This window comes from Typopeltis vanoorti, chromosome 9 (genome assembly GCF_054136105.1).
Source record: "Typopeltis vanoorti isolate ZY-2024b chromosome 9, IOZ_Tvanoo_1.0, whole genome shotgun sequence".
NCBI classification, from domain to species: Eukaryota; Metazoa; Arthropoda; class Arachnida; order Uropygi; family Thelyphonidae; genus Typopeltis; species Typopeltis vanoorti.
This window is the reverse complement of record NC_143557.1, coordinates 6,101,972-6,121,458: the sequence shown is the minus strand read 5'-3', so window position 1 is coordinate 6,121,458 and position 19,487 is coordinate 6,101,972. Positions and strand designations below refer to the sequence as shown.

At 40.3% G+C, this 19,487-nt stretch overlaps 1 protein-coding gene across 1 annotated transcript in view; it reads left to right on the top strand.

The window, feature by feature from the left end:
- Positions 1–19,487, top strand: part of LOC150102861 (ankyrin repeat and fibronectin type-III domain-containing protein 1-like) — a 355,850-nt gene that overhangs the window by 118,846 nt on the left and 217,517 nt on the right. Inside the window, exons 5-9 of the mRNA XM_090397404.1 lie at positions 606–726; positions 865–1,002; positions 1,148–1,416; positions 15,957–16,061; positions 19,366–19,444. Of these exons, the coding sequence (XP_090253530.1) occupies positions 606–726; positions 865–1,002; positions 1,148–1,416; positions 15,957–16,061; positions 19,366–19,444 (712 nt within the window). The remainder of the gene's footprint in view (positions 1–605; positions 727–864; positions 1,003–1,147; positions 1,417–15,956; positions 16,062–19,365; positions 19,445–19,487) is intronic.

Below are 19,487 nucleotides of genomic sequence, written 5' to 3'. Positions count from 1 at the left end.
CGCTGCTGACCATAAATTTTGTACTTGGGGACGTTCATAATAAATCCGCGTCTTTGCGCATACACCCTCATCGTTACTTCTCGTGGATTAGTGAACTGAAGTCGGCTCCATAGCAGTTGAGTAAACCGTTCGACGGTTTCACAAATGGGATCAAAAGATGGCGCAATTAAAGAAGATCCAAAAAATTCATTCTTCACCAAACTGTCTTTTAAAGTCCCTTCCGTGTTACCCTTTGAAGCTTGACACTTTGCCATTTAAGTCTCTAACCTCAATGTCTGCTTCGGTGAGGTCAACTGGAGTCGAGTAACATCCGATTTCGACCACACCTTTTCGTATCGGGTCGCTTAGAAGACTTTGAAGCGTGTCGTTTATTCCTTAATGAAGGAGTCATTTTCCGTGCGCAGCGGAATTCGCTTTGCGTTCATCAAATCCGTCGCCGCTTTTTAAATAAGACCAGAAAAGTTGGTTAAATCTGCGTTTCTTTAGCTCGTCCCTTGTGACGAGAAGCAGTTTGGCGATGCATTTTCCGGGTGCGGTGGCCCCTCGCGTTTTAAATCTTCTTCGCTGGCTTCTCAAAGATTCACTTTTCTTTTTTTTTTTTTCAGAATGGAACCTCATGCTCGACGACGCTTCTAAGTCTCCCAGCGTATCCCCCAGACACAGCCTATCTTCCACAGGGTCAGGATCTTCCCAGCATTCCGCTAGCAAGGAGTCCACGAAACAGAGGTAAGGTCTGCCTTTGTAATTCATTTCGCTTGCGCATCTTCTCGAAAGTTCATGCGGATCCTTTGTTCGTGCTGCGCTCTGTCGGCGAAAATAAGTAAATATTTATAAAGTAATTATTTCGTTTTTTTCTCTCCTAAGTTGGTGCAAAGCTTCAACTAGTGGAAGTCAAAGTTCCCGAGCGGGTTTGTCGAAACTGGCGAGACTTCTCACTCCGAAAGAAAAACCTCCAGTCGAGAAGAATTCCTCAATGGGTGATGCTCCCCTCGAAAGGGATGTGTAAGTACATGCGGATCCTTTTATTCGTACAGCTTCAAATGCTTCGTGTTTTTGTTTGGTGAGTTTAGGCGCTCGTCCTTCTCCGAAATCTCTGTGAGTTCCGTCAAGAGTTCTGATTTTCTGTTTTGTCTCTCCCGCGAAATAGGGGAATTGCGAGCATGAAGAAAGCCAGCAGCATCGACAGTCTGTTCGACTCTCCCACTGCCCGCCCGCTGGACGCCTCCACTACCTCAGAAGGAAACACGATCTCATCCTCGGCGTCGACTTCCGATGCCACTGGTACGTTGGCCGTACCCACCTCCATAAAGCTGTTGACGTCCTCTCCTAGTGTTCCTGCTAAACTGGAGTCCCACAAAAAAGAAAACATTCCCACCTCTCCCAGCATGCCCAGCAAGCTGACCAAAGAACTCGCAGGTGAGTTTCTCTTTCGTTTTATGGTAGTTCCGAACTGCAGGATTCAAAGGAAGAGAAAGGAATGGCCGCTTCCTTTTTGAGTCCTTAAAAATAAAAGCTGGACAGAAGCTTCCTGGCAGGACACTTAATCGTCGAAGCCTTATGCGGATTAAAAACGACTTTTCCTGTTCCTAGGGGAAAAGTACTAAATCAACTTTTCAGCAGTGCTGTCGGACTTGATTTGAATGTAATTTTAGTGATTCGGCTGAGGAATGGGAAACGTTCCTCAGCTGAATTGCTTTTGGAGTGCTTTGTGTGAAGACTGTTGAACAGCAGAAGCTCCTTTTATATCCTGAAGTCAATTTTTCGATAAATTATACCGCCCGAGAGTGCATGTTGAAGGCACACCATAACGTATTAACAGTAATGATAACAACCCCACGACCTTTTCTTTTTACAGCACCAAACATACGCGGCGAAATGTTTGGCAGGTCAAGGAATGTACGTAGAAACATTCGCTTCGAGCTCTTTCATATTCAACACCACGTGCGTGATGGTGAATGAAAAGCATTCGACAGCTTTTCGTGTTTTCTGCTCGCGTGTGTAAGCGAAGCTGGCGCCGTAGGTGTATTTCGAATTTGCTAGGACTCGAAAATAAAAAAACTCCGTCCCAAAGCGCGAGAAGAAGTCCGCTTGGAATGGATTAACTCGACTGAATTGTGGTTCTTCGAGAAAACGCGCTTGCGTCTGTTCGCTGCGTGGAAGAAAGAAAGGCGTTTGTCTTCGCCACGCATACACGCTGTGGCGAAACCCCCATTGCAGTTTACTCCACACGAAAATCAGGTGAAGAGGAAATCGAAAGTGACGGTTTTGACGATGAATTTCACGCCTTCTTAGACCCGCAGTAGTGCCGACCTTTGTTGAATTGGAGTTGCACTGGCGGAAATTCATTTATTTTAAATGATTAAAGCATTGACCAGCAGTCGAGCTTCGGCATTCGCGGAAATGTTTTTTCGTTCTTGAAAGTGCCTGCCGGCAACTGGGAGTTTGCCGCTCACCAGTAAGCGACGGAACGTTCTTCGGCTGTTGTCAGCAAATATCGTCTTGTAGTACACTCAAGCAAAACCACCGTTGCCATAACTCTTGAGCTTGGCGCACATTCAACGGATCCCCAAAAGCGCGTTTTTCCACTCCACATCTGCTGGGGTCATCCAACCGAGAGCACACGAACCAAGTTCGGTCATCCTGAGTTATTTTTCTTGAAATTTTCGTTCGGTTTCTTCAGAACACAGCACTTCTGCTCGCACTGTGAGTTTGCGGTCTGTCGTCATCGAGATTGAATGCCGTTGATGTGTGGATTTCGTAACCAATTATTGGAAATATCTTACGAGTGGTTCCTTCATTTATCCAGAAAACGCTCAGCATGGCTTAACTGAGGTCAGTTCGTTTTACACGAAAATATGCCGTAAAAACATTCACAAAAAAAAGAGCGAAATCGTACGGCCGGAGATGCCTCCTCTTGATTAAGGATCGAAATATTGCAGTGCCATCTGGACGAGAAAGGCGGAAGCACAGACGAGAAGTTATATCAGATGGTTTTGACTAACCAAAAGACACGACTGTCATTTGGATAGGAGGCGAGTTCTCTTTTTCACCTCTCTAAGAAAAAAAATACTCGGATTGACTGAGGATCGCTTTGCGTGACTTCTTGTCTCCGCTTCTCCTGGCCTGTCTTGGCGCATCTGCTCTTAACCGTGGCTTGGATTGGGAACAAAAATGTTCAAGTAGGGAGCGGAAGGTAAGGTTTCGGTGGCAAGGTTAGTGGAAACATTAGTCTGACTACGGCAAAGGGTGTTAGAGTTTTTTTTTTATTCCAACGGTGAATGTCATCAAACCACGTGCCGTAGTTATTGTGGGGAATCTTCGGACTGCATGAAGGCGTGCGAATAATACTAACACCGTGCTTAATACGAAAGGATGATTACGATCACCACTTATTGGGAGGGAGAGGAGGCACAGGTAAATAAAAAATAAATAGAAACATCGAGAATCGAAAATATTTTGCGTGAGAGCTTCCTGGAGCGTAAATTAGGATGACTATTGGGATTTTAAAATATCCATTACACTCAGACGAAACACCTCTAGCAATTCGCGTTCATGCCGATTAATATTAACTGTTTGCATTTTCCTAATGAGGTTAATCGCCGTCAAGTATTCTTCTCGGCTGGCAGAATCCTGCGTTCGTTTAAAAGGGCCCTTCTTCGATATAGAAAAAGGGCGCTGAATTAGCTTGACCTTTCGCTTGTAAATCCATTTCTCGCTCTCAGAATTCATGGATGTTGCGACTTATGCAGGAAACTCTGCTGACGTTGTTTAGCTTCCGTTTCTTGAACTCGAGAAGCGTTGATTTGTGTCATCCCTTGCGGCACAGCTTCGATAAACACGAATTGCTTCCCTGATAATTTGAAGAGAATCAAATCGTAGAGGAACGGGAAATTCGGATTCGTAATACAAACGATAATTTGCGTACCGCTAATACGATTACCAGCGGTAATTCAGTTACGGATACGTTAGAAGCAGATCAACCGGATTCGTAGAGAACTGCCGCATTATGCAAACGACTTGCAGTTTCGGAATGAATTGCACCAACTGATGGCGAAAAGTCGTCCGCAATTAGCGAGTGCGCTCTCATCAGCCCACGTTTTTGCTGGGAAGGACTTCTGTGTCACTTCTACGTACGAAAGGCTGCGAACTTGCAACAGGTCAATGCCGTGTGTTGGCAGGGGATCGAGAGAAAAAGATCTGCTTTAGATTCGATGAGAAGAGTTTCCTTCTTTGTTTATAGAAAACGCAGCATTTCCATCCATCTGAAAGCAATTGGCTGCTTCATTGTTTTTGTGTACACGGACGGAAGCCTGTCTTCGTAAGAAAGGACCAAAAACTACATATCAAGGCGGCTCGGACATCATTTTACTAATTTTCATTTGTTTTTTTTTGCTTTTCTGAAATGTTTCGTTTGTTTGTGTTTGAGGCGAACATACGAGATGTGTTATCCGAATGGGGGAAATGAGAGCACCCGTAATTCCGCCTCATTTAAATGAAGAAAAAGAGAACGACATCTCCACAGACGTGTACATCAGCACTTGAGGTAAGAAATGAAATGGGAGTAAGACGGATGATATCGTTCAAATGCGCGCAGAGGACTGTGGGATTTAGGCCTCTGCGAAATATTTGGAATTTCGTTGAGGGAACTGCAAAACGCAAGTACATGTGATGGTTTTAAAATTGATAAAAAAAAAATATAATCATGCAGTGCACCAGTTCATATACGATGTGAGGATCAGAAGCGTGATGGCATTGATAAAGGAGGAATACAAGAAGAGATAAAGGAATAATGCAGAAGAAAAATATTGGGGTTAAAAAGAGAAGGAGATTTTACCAAATTACGTTTTAGGATGAGAGATAAAGCTGGAAAAAAATTTATTTTTTTTTGAAGAGACAATGAAGAGGTGACCACACTGTGAAACGTGCGAGACTCAAATTGAGTCTCGCACCTTTCACGACAACCCTCATCTTGTAGCAGCAAGTTTCTTGCATCTTCTTAATTGTAGAGCGATGACGCCAAGACGAGCGAAGTAATAAAACCCAATCTTCGCCAATGAGTTGACAATGTCGAAGGGTTCGGAGTGGGGAGTATTAGCGGGATGACTCGTCAACTTCTCTGCACACAAAAGCACAGGTTGGAGAGAGAAGTGCGGAACTATTACGCAATCGTGTCGTGCGTGAATGCCCCGCTTCCAAGCAGAAGTACGTGTGGGTTGAATCAAGTGACTCGTTCTGGGTAGAAATTCCTGGAAGGAGAACTTTTGAAGGCTACGGATGGTGAACGCCAAGATTTTTCAAGTCACCGATGCGGGGGAAGTTTATAATTACCTCTCGACCGCCAGTTAACAGACTGCTTCGGCTCCGGCTGTCAGGAGCTACTCGGTTATCATCTGATTATAGTGAAGAAAAAGCTCACTTTGAGGGACTCCAGCATGTTGCTGGAGTCCCCCCCCCGCCCCCAAGGGTAAACAGAATTTGGAGTTTCCTCCAGCAAGTGGAAATTTTCGTTTCACTTTACAATCAGTATTAGCATTTTTTTTTTTTTTTTTTTTTTAACGTGGACAGCGAAACGAAAAATACGGAGATGGATTTCCCTCCTTGCCTGTGCAATTCCCATCGCGAAGACGGAACTCGGCTTCAATTAAAGCAAAAGTGTGGTCATCCGGCTGCCACAAGTATGAAAGTGAGCGAATTACGACATAATCGAGCTGTTAATTCTGTTAGTGGGGAACCCGAATTAGGAAAACAGTTCCCTTCTTGTTGCAAAACTAGATTAATCCCGTGTCTGTCACTTGTCTCTAAGCGCGTGCTCCTGAAGAACGCAGTGCGGTTCCCGATGTGGAGCGACATTGAAAAAGAAAAAAAAAAATCGCTTATTGTCGATCGTGAAGCTCTCTTTCCCGTGCAATGCTCATCGTTGAAGTGCCGTCTGAGTGGCACACGTGAACTAGCACAATTCGACCCTCTGAGTGGATTTCCCACCGAGGGAAACGAACTCTCGATTGCGGACAGCAAAGCCGTGTTTGTGGCTAAATGCAGTTGGGTTTGGCAAGTCCGTTCACAGCTCGTCCCTGAAGAAGGTTAAATGGAATTCAAACGAGTCACAGAACCGAAGAGCAGTCCGTTGTTAAAGCGCTGACGATGATCCTTCTTATGTCAAAGTTCACGCTATCCATTTATTTGACAAACGAAGTAAAAATTCTGCCCTCGTGTATTATACCAGCGAGTGTATGCACAAATGTAAACGCAAACATTTTTAGCTGTCGCGCTTGGTAGTTGTCTGTTACGCCACATTAGGGACTGACTCGGAGAGTTATGTAATCCAGGAAGTGCAGTGCAAGGCAGTGTTTGAAGGCCCGCGCTATTATTAGCCCTATCTGAGCACTTGTTTCCCCTCCCCACCTGAGAAACAATACGAGACTAAACGATGCACTTTTCTCCCATCTGTTTTTTTTTTTTTTCCTTCAGACAACTCGTTGCTGGTAGGTTAATGCTTCTTGGAAACGCCCCTTCCACTCTTCCTGGCGCAGTACACAAAGTGTAAACAACCGTAATGGATTCCTACGCGGCTTACACTTGGCAACGAGAAGTCTGACATGCGTGCTCCGAATGCCATCCACGAGCAGACAACTCCACGCGAAAAATTCGAGAATGAATGGAAAAAAAGAAAAGTAAAGTAACTGCATTCGAGCGTGCGCAGTGCAACATTGATGAACAGGATACATTGCGATGGTCGCACCCAAGCGAAATTTCTTCTCTCGCGTTTTATCTATTTATTTTTTCACCCAGAAAACTACTTAAGTGTCGAACCATCAAGCTCTCGTTCATCGCTGCGAGGATTTCTTTTTTATTGTAAGCTTCATATTATAGTACAAAATTCTAAATAATCCTATGTGTGACCTAAGAGCAACAGCTCATCCAGGTTACGACGTGCATAAAGTTACAAAAATCTATGTTTATATACACATATGTACATTCATTTAATATACATATTATTATAATATAATTGCATAATAAAATCGCAGATAAAATAAAATTTCATCATACAGAGAAAGTTGCATAACAATTAATTAGGAACAAAATAAAACAAAGCAGTTAAAGAGCATTTAATTTTTTTACATTTTACAGCTGAAATTGATCTTTTTAATACCAATATGCTAAAAACCAATACTTGATACAATTAATTTGAACAGAGCTTCCTCATTTCTGTGGGAAAATAAATACTCTTTGATTAGAGTTTTGTATTTGTTGGGGTTAGTTTCATTTCTTATTGTTAAAGGAAGTGTGTTGAATACTTTTGGCGCTAAATAAGTGTAATGTGTGCGTATTGCTTATTTATTTGCTTTTGGAACTAAATATTTTAGGCCCTCATGTCTACTAAGGAAAGCATCTTGTTTGGTATTTACGTATTCGTTGTCGTTTTTTATGAATAATAATACCCTATAGACCAGTGATGGCGAACCTTTTTACCCAGGTGTGTAAAACTTTTTTTTTTTTTAAATATTGACGTTGTTGATGTGCCACTTGCATACATGCATTATAAATTTAACTACATAATCATGGGTGGTGACTTATATCATATTAGGCTATTTATTTAATAGGACATTGATATAAAATCTATGAATTCATATTATACATTTAATTTAATAAACTGAAGTTACAAACTTCCATTACATTTCATGACTTTTCTGTTGCTGAGTGCTGGTAGAAAGTTTCTTTATAGAAGAAGGGATGTAGTGTGTCCATTTTAATACGACACTGGCAGCGCTCAAATCATTGTTCAATCAATTTCTCCCTTTCGATTTGATATTATTTAAGGCAGAAAATAGAGTTTCACAAGAGTATGTAGAAGAGCTTGAGCAAAGATTTTAAGTGCATGAAAGTTTTCGAGAAGGCTTTCCACATGCTTAGAATTTCACAGTCTGAATTTTTACACGCGGTATCATGCAGACATTCTCGCTCAAGTTCTAATTCATTTCTAAGAGCGATAAACTTTCTTTTCCAGATAGGATTATACTGGAAGTCGGCTAGTTGCATTTCTAGATCTTCTAAATCCAACTACTCAAAGCCATCTAATTTAAGATCCATGAATTCTGTTTCATCAGGATACTTTATGAATTGGATTGTTTCTTCCAACGTTCGAAATTGCTCAAACCTAGAAGAAAACTGCTCAGTTTCTGACTTCAGAACTTCGATAGATTGGTTGATATGTTGTTCACGATTTCTGGGGCTGGTTTCGTTAAAAACAAATTTCACTCTTTGGAAATACTTAAAATTGTTACTTTCTAAATCACGTTGAAATATTTTGAGTTTATTCTTAAAGCCCAAACCTACCTTCGCCTTAACTGAGAGCGATCTTAACGATTTATCGCAGTTTTTTCATCAGAATACCAATATTTTTCAACATCCAAGGTGTGTCACCTGAAACCCTCAAGTGTGTCATAGGTTCGCCATCACTGCTATAGACGTATAAATATCTAAGGGATAGTATGTTTAGTATGGTGTATTTATTACACTATCCTTATATTTGTTTCTAGTCAAAATTTTAATTCCTTTATTCTGAGTCGAGACTGAAGGTTTCAGCGTAGTGCGATAAATCCCCAACTTTAAATACCATATTGCAGTGTGCTTTGGATCCAGGCAGAATATAATATTTTTAACACGTTTAAATTCTACTTGTTAGTAAAGTCTGTTTAACATAATCCTTACTTTATTTAAGACATCGGTAATATGCGGTTTCCAGCCTAAATTACTATCAATTTTTTAATCCCGATTAAATTATTACACTGACTTATTTAAGTTAAGGGATATTACATCCCATATTGTTTCATAGCCGAATAAGAAACTCAGAGTTTCATGCCGAATATAGAAACTATATAAAGTTCGGCGAGTTCAAGCTTGTAGATATGATTGATGTCTCGATGTTCGTATGAGGGTTTACACTGCTTGTCTAAGTTTTTGGCAATTGCTTCTGCTTTTTCTGCATCAGACTGGATAAGACCCAGGTCTGTCGAGAGGGGGGGGGGGTTTGCTTTTGTTTTTGATGTTTCTTATCAGTTTCCATATGGAGTGATTGTCAGGAGTGATAGAAGTCAATCTTTTTTCCCAGAGTTGACTTCTATGTGCTTCTTTAAAGGCATCTCTCACCTCAGAGTTCAATCTGTTCGGGATTCGTTTGTCTTGTGGTGCACGGGTATTATGAAACCTTTTTCTTGCTTTATTTTTCTCCTTAATTAGGTTCATGATGTCGTCTGGTAAGTGGTTGGGCCTGAGGGTAGTTGCTGCTGCAGTGACTGTCATGAGGGCTGTATTAATTTGTTGGGTAAGATCCTTAACCGCTGTTTCAATATCTTCCTTAGATTTTACAAGTGGTACAGGACCTATGAATTTTGGAAGTATTTTGGATAATTTATCCCATGATATGAATGCGTGTGGGGGACGGGACAGTTTTTCTTGGTTTCCCAGCTGTAGCAGTATAGGATTATGGTCAGATGAAAGGTCATTTAGTGTCATCAAACTGTGCTGGAGTCTCACATTCTGTAACATGACTATGTCTAAGACATCGGCAGTGCCATGTGTGTTGTGATGGGTAGGTTCAGTGGGACCTTCCACGACTGCGTAGCTTGATCCAGTATAGTTGGCGAGTGTATGACCATTTTTGTTGGTAGTTCGACTGTTTCAGGCAGGGTGTTTGGCATTCAAGTCCCCAGCAATGATGACAGGCTGTCCGTTGCCACGGATAGCATCCAAATCCGAAGGTAGTAAAGATTTTAATGGAGGATTGTATGCTGCGTAGACTTTTAGTCTACCAGCCGAGCTTGTGAGAACCTCCACGCCTGTAACCTCAAGATTGGCAGTAGTTGGGATGTTTACAGTGTGGTGACTAATGTAGTTCTTTATAAAAATGGCCGTGCCTCCACCTCTGTAGCCTAACCTGTCAGTTCTATATATATATCATATCCTCTGATTCTGGGGCAGTCAGCCGGTCTTAGATGTGTCTCACTTATCAAAATGATGTCTGGGTGATGTCTTTCGGTGAATTCTTGAATTTCTAATATTTTGTTAGAAATTCATTAGAGAGTGCAGCTAAGATAAACTGAGATTCATGCAGAAATCTTTTTGTGGAGTCTAATGATGGGTTTGCCTTTACAAAATCCTGTAGCATAATTGTAAGAGATGCATTGATGGTAGCTTCCAGATTTGGGGTTGATGTCCGATGGATCTGGCTTGCATAGTTTTTGATGAGCGAGTCACATCTGCGTAGGATCTTGTCTGTTGTTGATGACAGGTTGTTTTAAGGGCCTCAGGCTGCGGAGTTGTAGTTGATGCTCGCGAACTGGTAGAGGAGTTATTCTGATTGCTAATTTCTGTCTGTCTGTTTCTTGGATGTTTAATACATCTTCTATAGTTGGCTGGGTGGGGTCCACCACAGTTGGCGCACTTAGCCGGGGTGGATTTTGGCTTGGTGCAGGTGTTTGTGGGGTGGCTCTGCCCACATTTTAGACATTTGAAATCTGCTCTACACAGTTTCTGAGCATGGCCGAACTTCTGACAGCGGTGGCATTGTCCTGATGGTGCCCTTTTTCTTAAGGGCTCTGGGCTAATCTTGAGGCCACAGACTGTTGTCAGGTTGTAAATATTTTTGTAGGCCTGGTGAATTTCTACCAAGACCAGTGGCATTGGAGAGTTTTTTCAGCTCTGACCATTCTGCTAACTTTAACGGGTGGCAAGTCTATGGAGCTGAGATCTTCGGCTATTTCGTCCGTGGATGTGTCCTCGGAAATACCTCTAAGTACCACCTTCAGGTTTTTCTCCGAGCTCAGGGAGAAAGTATGGTATTTTACACCTTTTGAGTTCATTTCATTCGTTAGCCTTCTGTAGTCCATTACCGTGGTGGGGTGGATTTTAATGCCATCGTCTGTGTTTTTGGCCATTTTGTAGGATATCTGTTGTTCCGCCATGGTTGTCCTAATAGTTGCCCACCTGTGCTTTTCACGAAGAATAATGGGGGCACTTTCTCCTCGGTAGAGGCAGTCGAGTCTGAATCGGGACCGTCTTCTTCCATTTCGTTTTGTTTGGGTGGGTCTGTGGTTGTTCTGCGCTTCTTTCGCGTGCGGACCTCCTCGAATTCCGAGGAAGTAAAGTTCGTCGGGTGCAACTGCTCCTCCATATTAGCGGTGTTATCATCTGTAACGACTGTGGGGGGAAACGTATCATAAAGTTTTATTTTCCCTGGCCAGTTGGTGCTGAGTACTTCACCTAGTCTGAGGAATTCGGGATACACTTGCTCGAATATCGTCTCATCTATTTGATTTTCCATGTCGATAAGTATATGTTCATTTCAAATTACAGTAGTTGAAGGAGGGGAGAAAAAAGAAAAAAAAAACCGCTTGCCGTGCAGTTGTAATTCGGCTGGTATCTTCGCGATGCTCTGAATTTTCCGGGTGTAATCACTAGCATAAATATCGGGATCTCTGGAGTTCATCAGCGACAGGTGTCTTGTAAAATCCAGTTATAAAAATCGCTTCCGCCTCCAGAACTGCAGAACTCCCGATGCTCGATAGTCCCTCTATTATCCTTTTATTTGGCTTCTCGCAGGACCCTGCACGAAGGTTTTAGACCCCAGATATTCCCGCGCAAACTTTGAATTAAGGTCTGAGACCCCCTTACCTTTCACATGCAAACTCTTATCCTTCTAGAAAGTGCAGAGTTCTAGATCTCCCTTAAGTGTACGTTTAATCCCTTTTATAGCATAGCGTAACAGCATCTGATGTATACCGCCCTCTTTTGCTGTTGACCTTGAAGGCGGTATCGGACTGCTTTGGTCACAATAGGTTTCTTTTTCACCCAATACTAAGTGATAACATCAAATACATTTCCGAATTCTAAAGTATTGCCCCTGAACTTCTATCTTAAGATATTTGTTTACTCTATTCTAGCATGTTTAATTCCTCTGGGTCTCTATAGATGGGCTTTGGTATTTACTTACATTGATAAATTCTAACATATTTCTGATTTCTAGGGCATTTTCCTTTGAACTACTTATTCATACATCTTCTATTTACACAGTATCATGCTAATTTTTCTGGGCTAATTTATGTGGGCTGTTAGTATTATTTACATATAAAATTTACAAGTTTACTTTTTGTGAATTTTGGATGTGACTCCTGTAAAAGTCGATGCAATAAAATTTTGGAAAAATTATGACGCTGCATCGATTTTACAATATTAAATCTCGACGCAGGTAATTTTTTCTCAGATCATAAGTTCTTTAATGGGAGAGCGAAGAAGAAAAAAAAAACTGTGGGTAAGGGACCTTCAGTTAGTTTAGTCTTTAAGAGCAGAGAGAGATCTCCCAATTGGAAATATGTTTCGCCCCCGAAAGAATTTGAGCAACTGATCACATTACATCTTGGTGTGTACTCCATTGTGTTACATTGTATGAATTTCGATTCATTGTATGAATCGAAGGATCAAATGACCCGTACAAGATTCATGTGTTGTTATGTATGTATATACGGTGTATGTGTGTACGTGCGCGCTAGGCCCTTCCCATAATGCACATCTAAACGGGTGTGTGCTTTGAATTATAGGACACACTGACTTGAGTATTATAATAATCGCAAATAACAAACACTTCCGTTCCTACCAACTCGTACAATCCCAGTTTTAGCTGTAAGACGGCCGATCCTCCAGCCCGTAAGTTTTTCTGAAATCAACCTCTTTATATTTTCGTGTTTCGTTCACATTTTTCAGAGTCACGGAATCATTGGGTGAGCCCAGTTTCCCACGAAAACGCACTTGTCCAGCTGACGAGTATTAAAAGTGTGTTCTTTGTAGAATTCTTTTTCACTTGGTTACAAAGCAATTTATCTTGCACAAGAAACTATTTTTGGTTTAATTCTTTATCCACGCGTAAGCAAAGTTTGCTCATGAAATATCTTCACAATTGGGTTACTTATAGGTTACTTTCTACTACTTGTATATGGGAAATATGCGATTTCTGCATTGATTCAACCTTGGTATCTCTCCTGGTCTAGCTTCCACTGATGAGACCTCAGTAAAGGTCAAAACTGGTTTGAGTAGTGGCCCTTCCCGATAATACATAGCATTACGCATCTCTAAAAGGAAGTGCATCTTGCATTATGGGATACATACTAAAGCAGTTAATATGAAGTCGTCGGTATCTATATTCAAGTAGCCCAGTCGTGAAGTGTCTTCACGCGCAAATTTTCTTTGCTTACACTTGAATAAAGGATGAAAGCGAAAATATAATTTCTCACCGAGTGTCATTTAAATGTGTTCGTGAAGTGTGAAACGCTTCTCAAGATTTGTTCCTTCGCGTTTACCTTCATAACATGCTCGGAAAGATCAAGGTTGCAGTCTCGCCGAGACAGCGAAGCAGCTTTAAATGGGTTTCCTCTAAAGCCGAGCTACTTCAGCGTGAGTCGTGCGGTGGCAGATTTTTCATTCCAGAAAATTCCGTTTTTTATTTCCCCTCACGAAACAAAGCTGGCGTTTCATATCAGGCTTAAATTGCCTGAGCGCAATCTCGGGCTTTTTTTTTTTTTTTCCCAACTATAAAGTGCGTCATGATGTGAAGGTTGCGCTAATTATAATTCTGTCCTTTCGTATGGTAGGATATGCAACGTTGTGCAGCACGTGTGTTGTAATTTCGACATCTTGCAGTATGATATTCCTATTTTGCAACTGGAAACAAACAAAAGAAAAAAATTGAGACTTTCTCTGTAAAAAGGTTCCGTAATTTAAGAAATATCAGCACAAGAAAACGAAGTTTCAAATAAATTCATTTAACAAACAGTCAGAAAATCGATTCCTCACCCAGCAGTTGATAGAAGAATGAGTTGCATTGCCAACAGTCACTTGTGGGTGACCCGTTTCGTCCAGCAATATTAAGAGCTTTTCCCCCCAGAAACCGCATTTTTTTTTTTTTTTTTTTTTTTTTTTTTTTGTCCCACATACCACGAGGGATCAAAAGACGCACACATACTCACCTCGTAGCCCCGTTAGTTGCGGAGCCAATCTCGCCTCCCGTCGAAGTATTGATCACTCAGGGGGACGCGTAGCAGACCAGTGAGCTCTGCAACCTGCGGGAAAAGACGAAATTCCTCCCTCGCTCCCCTACACTCTTTCTTGAAAGGCAGCATTCTTTTGGAGAGTTCAGCTTTTCTTTCGATAAACCATCGATGGATTGTTTAGTCATTGGTAAAAGAGCTTAAAAACGAGAACTGTGACAACTGCGTCAGCAGGCTTCGCCCTTCCGAAACTGTAAAGATTGGTTAGGACGCATTCGATGCAGTGGAGTAGGACGGATGCTTTTCTGCCACAAATGCTGACTGTTGGTTAACTTACTGTGTGCCACTCGAAGCAACTTGCCTCCCTTGATTCGTGTGGCATCCGTTTAACGAGGACAGGAGTAGTCTTCTCCTTACAAATTGCGTCCCTTTATTTCCGTATTCGGATTTCCGTAGTGATTCATTGAGGTTTCTGAATGAAAACCCGTAGAAACAGAATTTAAAAAAAAAATGTGCTAAACAAATTAAGTATTTATAAACTGAGGTTTCACCAGCTGAATCCAGCACGCCAGAAATTGCCACTCAGAACGAAAGTGGCACTCTCCGTGTCAATTTTCTCTGCTGATGGGAGGATAGGGCGGTGCGCCGAAATTTGTGTAGGGTTACATCATCAGTGCTGTTGTAGTCCAGTGGGTGATTTAAAATGAGCGTTTCTGGGATTTGAGACGGGATCTTTGTGCCATTCCACTTTTGGACAACCAAAACCTGAAGTTATATTCCTTTAATCGTTATTCGGTGCATTTACAAGTTAAAAGAAAAGATACTTCATTCAAGAATAAAATTTGTTGAGATAAAAGCTAAAGCTAGCTTCAAACATTTAGCTCTACAAAAAAGAAATGAAAGTAAGTACCATTTTGATTTTTTGTCTCTACGGTAGGGTCTCAAAAAATAAATAAAAAATACCAAAAAATCAAGTAATAAGATAGAAAAAATAGTAATCCATAGCCCACCTACGGTATGAATGTATTACAGGTTTACAAAATCGTGTCATGGATGGAAGTATCATAAAAAAAAAACTGTTTTCTTTTATCTTAAAATATTTGTCTTACTTATTTTAACACATAAAATATTCAGTCAAAACTTTTTAAAATAGTTTCGAAAAACTTGTCGATACTTACTTTCCATCACTAAGATCAATTATCATCTTGAGTTTAAATCAATCTCTCTCCTTCAAAAAAGCCTTTCAACAGAAGAAGTCGGAGGAGTGTTTTTCACTACATTCAGTCAATTCCCGATGTTTGCAGTTCCATTCTTCCCTTCGCTCTCTCAAATAACAGCAGTTTTCTTCTTCTTTCTTCAAATGCTTGTTTAAACGGCGAGCCTGACCAGCCTTGGCACAGTAATGGGAATACCCCACTTTTTTCCCATTTCGCTCTTTCTTCATCGACGTTCTTAATAAAATATTTTCGTCAAACAAAAGATTTTCGAGGGGTTTCAAACCGCCACAACAAGGCAGCAAATCTTCCTCAAAATAAGGGTTGACAGTGAGAACTGAATCCGTGCTGCTCGATGGACCATCAGAACACAAAAATATTCGAAAGCATCGCGCTCAGTAGAGAAGTGTGGAATTTTGCGTATTGCAATGATTTAGTGAGCAACATTACACGCTCTCTTGTGTGGGATGTAGAAAATATTAATATTTCGGGATTTTCAAATCCAATAAAACTGACTTAATCTCGGTTTTTCAGAATAGAAGTGCTTCTTTTCTTTTAGTTGATGATACGCAAGCCATTTGAAAAATTATTAACATTTGAATGTGTTTATCGCACACTTTGTTTAATTTTGTATGAGCACGTGACTGTTTCAATAAAGTTTCGTTTCAAGAACATCTGACAGCGGTGCGTGCTTCGTTCTTTTCAGCCCCAAGCCAAGGAAGCGTCGAGTATGTGGTGGACAACCTTCCCCTGACCAAGTCCGAACGGAAGAAGCAGGAAAAAACCAACAAGTTCAGCATCGACCTGCAAGGTACGTGGAATGAGTTTCTTTTTCTTTAACACACACAAAAACAGAAAGAAAGAAAGTGTTCAATTTCGCCGATTTCGGATTAAGCAACCAGACTAGCCCTTATGAACTTAGAAGTTGGGAGAAGCCGCGTTTTGCATCTTTGTGGAAATGTTTTTCTTGCCTCTTAACGCGATGTATTCAAATAACAAACGCGGTCATAAAATCCTGTTCGTGATTCTCGTTACCTTTTAGAATGGTAGAAGACCACCCACTTGATGCAGTCCTCTTGCTCTCCGAAGAAATTTCTCAAAGCTGCTGCTTTGTTAATTAATCAGAAATCAACAAATTACGGCGTGACATTATTAGTAAATGCAAAACTTGTAGAAAATTAAAAGTGAAAAATATAAAAAAATTAAAAAGTGTAAAGCATAATAAAAGAGTGTGAAGGCCTTGAAAGTAAAACATAACAATATATGATGAAATCAATTTACGGCGTTGAAGTGAGGCCGTTTAGGGAAAGCCGTCATGATTCTGATGAGAAAATGAATATTTGATTGAAACGTGATCGTCGTATGTGCGAAGGTAGCGAGAGTGGGAACCTCCTCATTGAAATATCGTTTGTCGCAGTTTTCAAATGAAGATTGTGTACCCGAAGTGTGGCTTCTGCTATAGGGTAAGGTTGCTCAAGTCGTACCACCGCCCATGTCTCACCTCTTTAATTTTGAATTTAATACCGCGACAACAGCACCTCTAGCGTCAAGATGTACACTTCAGTCAACCATATTGGTTCGAACAGTGAATGTCGTTCACCTACAGCGTACTAACAAATCCTTCAATAAGTAAGTTTATTGTTGTTTTCTTATAAGTTTCTGTGTATTTGGTAGTTTTTGTAGCAACCAAATTATTGATAAATTCATTTTCCTGTTCAGGTATACATTCTGTAGTATTTAAATAGTTATTTATTCAAAATGAAATCGTAGCAGCTTTATTCAGTGTTTTCATATATTTGAAATGTACCACGTGCCGTGTTTTAAGTCCTACCCACATAAGATTCTTTAGCCGTACTGGTACGATTTAAGGAATTCCTCTCTCTGTTATTAAATTTTATCTGCCGGTGCAGGTAAGACGGTAGAACATGAAATACCTAGATACTGCTTTGATTGTCATTTATAAATTATTTGAAAGTGGTACATTTTAAAGCCAATATTAAAAAAAAAAAAGACATTAATTTGAATATGTTCAAAACTTCTTCCTAATTCTGTTTTTTTTTTTATTTTTATTATTATTATAGACCTAATAACATGTCAAAACGAATCTATAATGGTTGGAAACAAGAAGATATGTATGAGGCGTTAAGCAAATTACGCAGTGGTGATATTGGATTTAATGAAGCACACAAACAATATAAAATCCCTTAACCAATCTGCGACGTCATCTTCGAGGGTTAAATAAGCAAATCAAATTCGGAAGGCCTAAAGATCTGTCTGAAAAAACAGACAAGGAGTTAGTTAAACATGTTCTTACTTCGGAATCCTGTTTCTTTGGGCTTACTATAACTGATCTAAGAAAACTAGAGTTCCAATTGGCGAAAAAATATGAATTACCACATCGTTTTAATAAAGAAAACAATGGCAGGGAAGAAATGGTACTATAAATTCATGAAGGACAATCCTACCTTGGCTTTTCGCACTCCACAGGCAACTTCAATGGCGAGAGCTAAGGGGGTTCAATAAAGAACGTATTTATGAATTTTTTGATAAATTCGACAATATATTAGATGAGCATAGGTTCACCGCCAATCAAATGTATAACTTGGATGAAACTGGTCTGTCAACAGTTAACAAACCATTTAAAATCACTGCTCAAAAAGGAAAACATGAAGTAGGTGCAGTTACTAGTGGAGAAAGAGATTTGCATCTACATATGTATGTTGTATGAATGCTGCTGGTGAATTCATATCTCCAATGTTAATATTCAAACGTTCCCGTTTGAACGATTGTTTGAAGAAAGGAGCACCACCAAGGACCGTATTTGGATGCTCAAAAAATGGATGGATAACAGCAGACCTTTGGAGAAGGTTGGAGAAGAGTAACAAGAAGCAAGTACTAATTCTTTTGGATGGCCATACCACCCACACAAAGAATATTGACGCTATACACCTAGCACGCGAGTATGGCATAATAATGCTATCTTTTTCCTGCTCACACAACCCACCGTCTTCAGCCTTTAGACAGGCCTTTTTTTTTTCAAATCACTGAAAACCTATTATAACGAAGCGCCATCTGTTTGGTTAAGAAAAAATCCTGGCAACAAAATTAAACAGACTACTGTTTCGGAACTTTTGGGCATTGCATACTGAAAATCTGTCCGTATGGATATCGCGTTAAACGGTTTTCAATCTACCGGTTTATGGCCATGCAACAGATATGCGTTTAGAGATGAGGATTATTCTGCTTCGACTCTAGTCGCTGAAAACTTGTTATGAACAGAATCAACTCAATCGGTGACTTCAGGGAACTGAAACTCCTCCAATTGACACCCTTACTCAAGACAATCTTACTGCAGCAATTACGATTACAGAAAATAAAAGGAAAGAAGCTAAAAGAAAGATACAAACAATGGAAGGTAAAAAGAAAAAATGTCAATAAAAATAATGGCGATTGGTTTTGTAATCTTTGTACAGAAGACCGTCAAGAAAACATGATTCAGTGCTTAAAATGTAAGACATGGGTACATGATCTATGTGCTGGAGTTGCCAAAAAAAAGAAAGAAATATGTTTGTAATAACTGATTATGCGACGGTTACCGGAAAAAATATTTTTATTTAAATATTTTACTTAAGAAATATGCCTTTTAGTTCGCCTATGTTTTGTTTGATTTTATTTTTAGGTATGACTTAAGCTGTAGGTGGTTAGGACACTGGTTTCCTTAGTCGTACCGATGTTTTATTAAAAAATTTAGTTAATTTCATGTTAAAGCATATTTCGAACTTTATCATAATAAATAACAACAATGTTCACAAAAATTTTGAATAAAGCAAATGCTTCTTGTTTGATTAATGAATCCTGCAATTTATACTTGATTTTTCTTATGGGGTACGACTGGAACAACCTTATTCTAAATGGAATAGTACCGAAAATACAAAGACCCCACCATCCGGTCCCGCCCCTTTTTAATAAACTCCACTCTTCACTCTCCCATTTCCATTCGAGCCTAGAAATGGCAGAGTGAAGAGGTGTTCGCTCTTGCCACTCAAGCGAGCTGATACGATGTACGAAATGCAGAAGATGCATCGCATGGTAACTGATTTCTTATTCCATTTCAGCCGTGTTTGCCGCAGTGGAACATCAGCACGAGGATCGCGCTCGCAGCATTTTGGAAACCACGGACGTTGATGTCAACAGGTACGCTTTTCTTCTGTAATCATTTGAAATGTCGGCAAAAAGT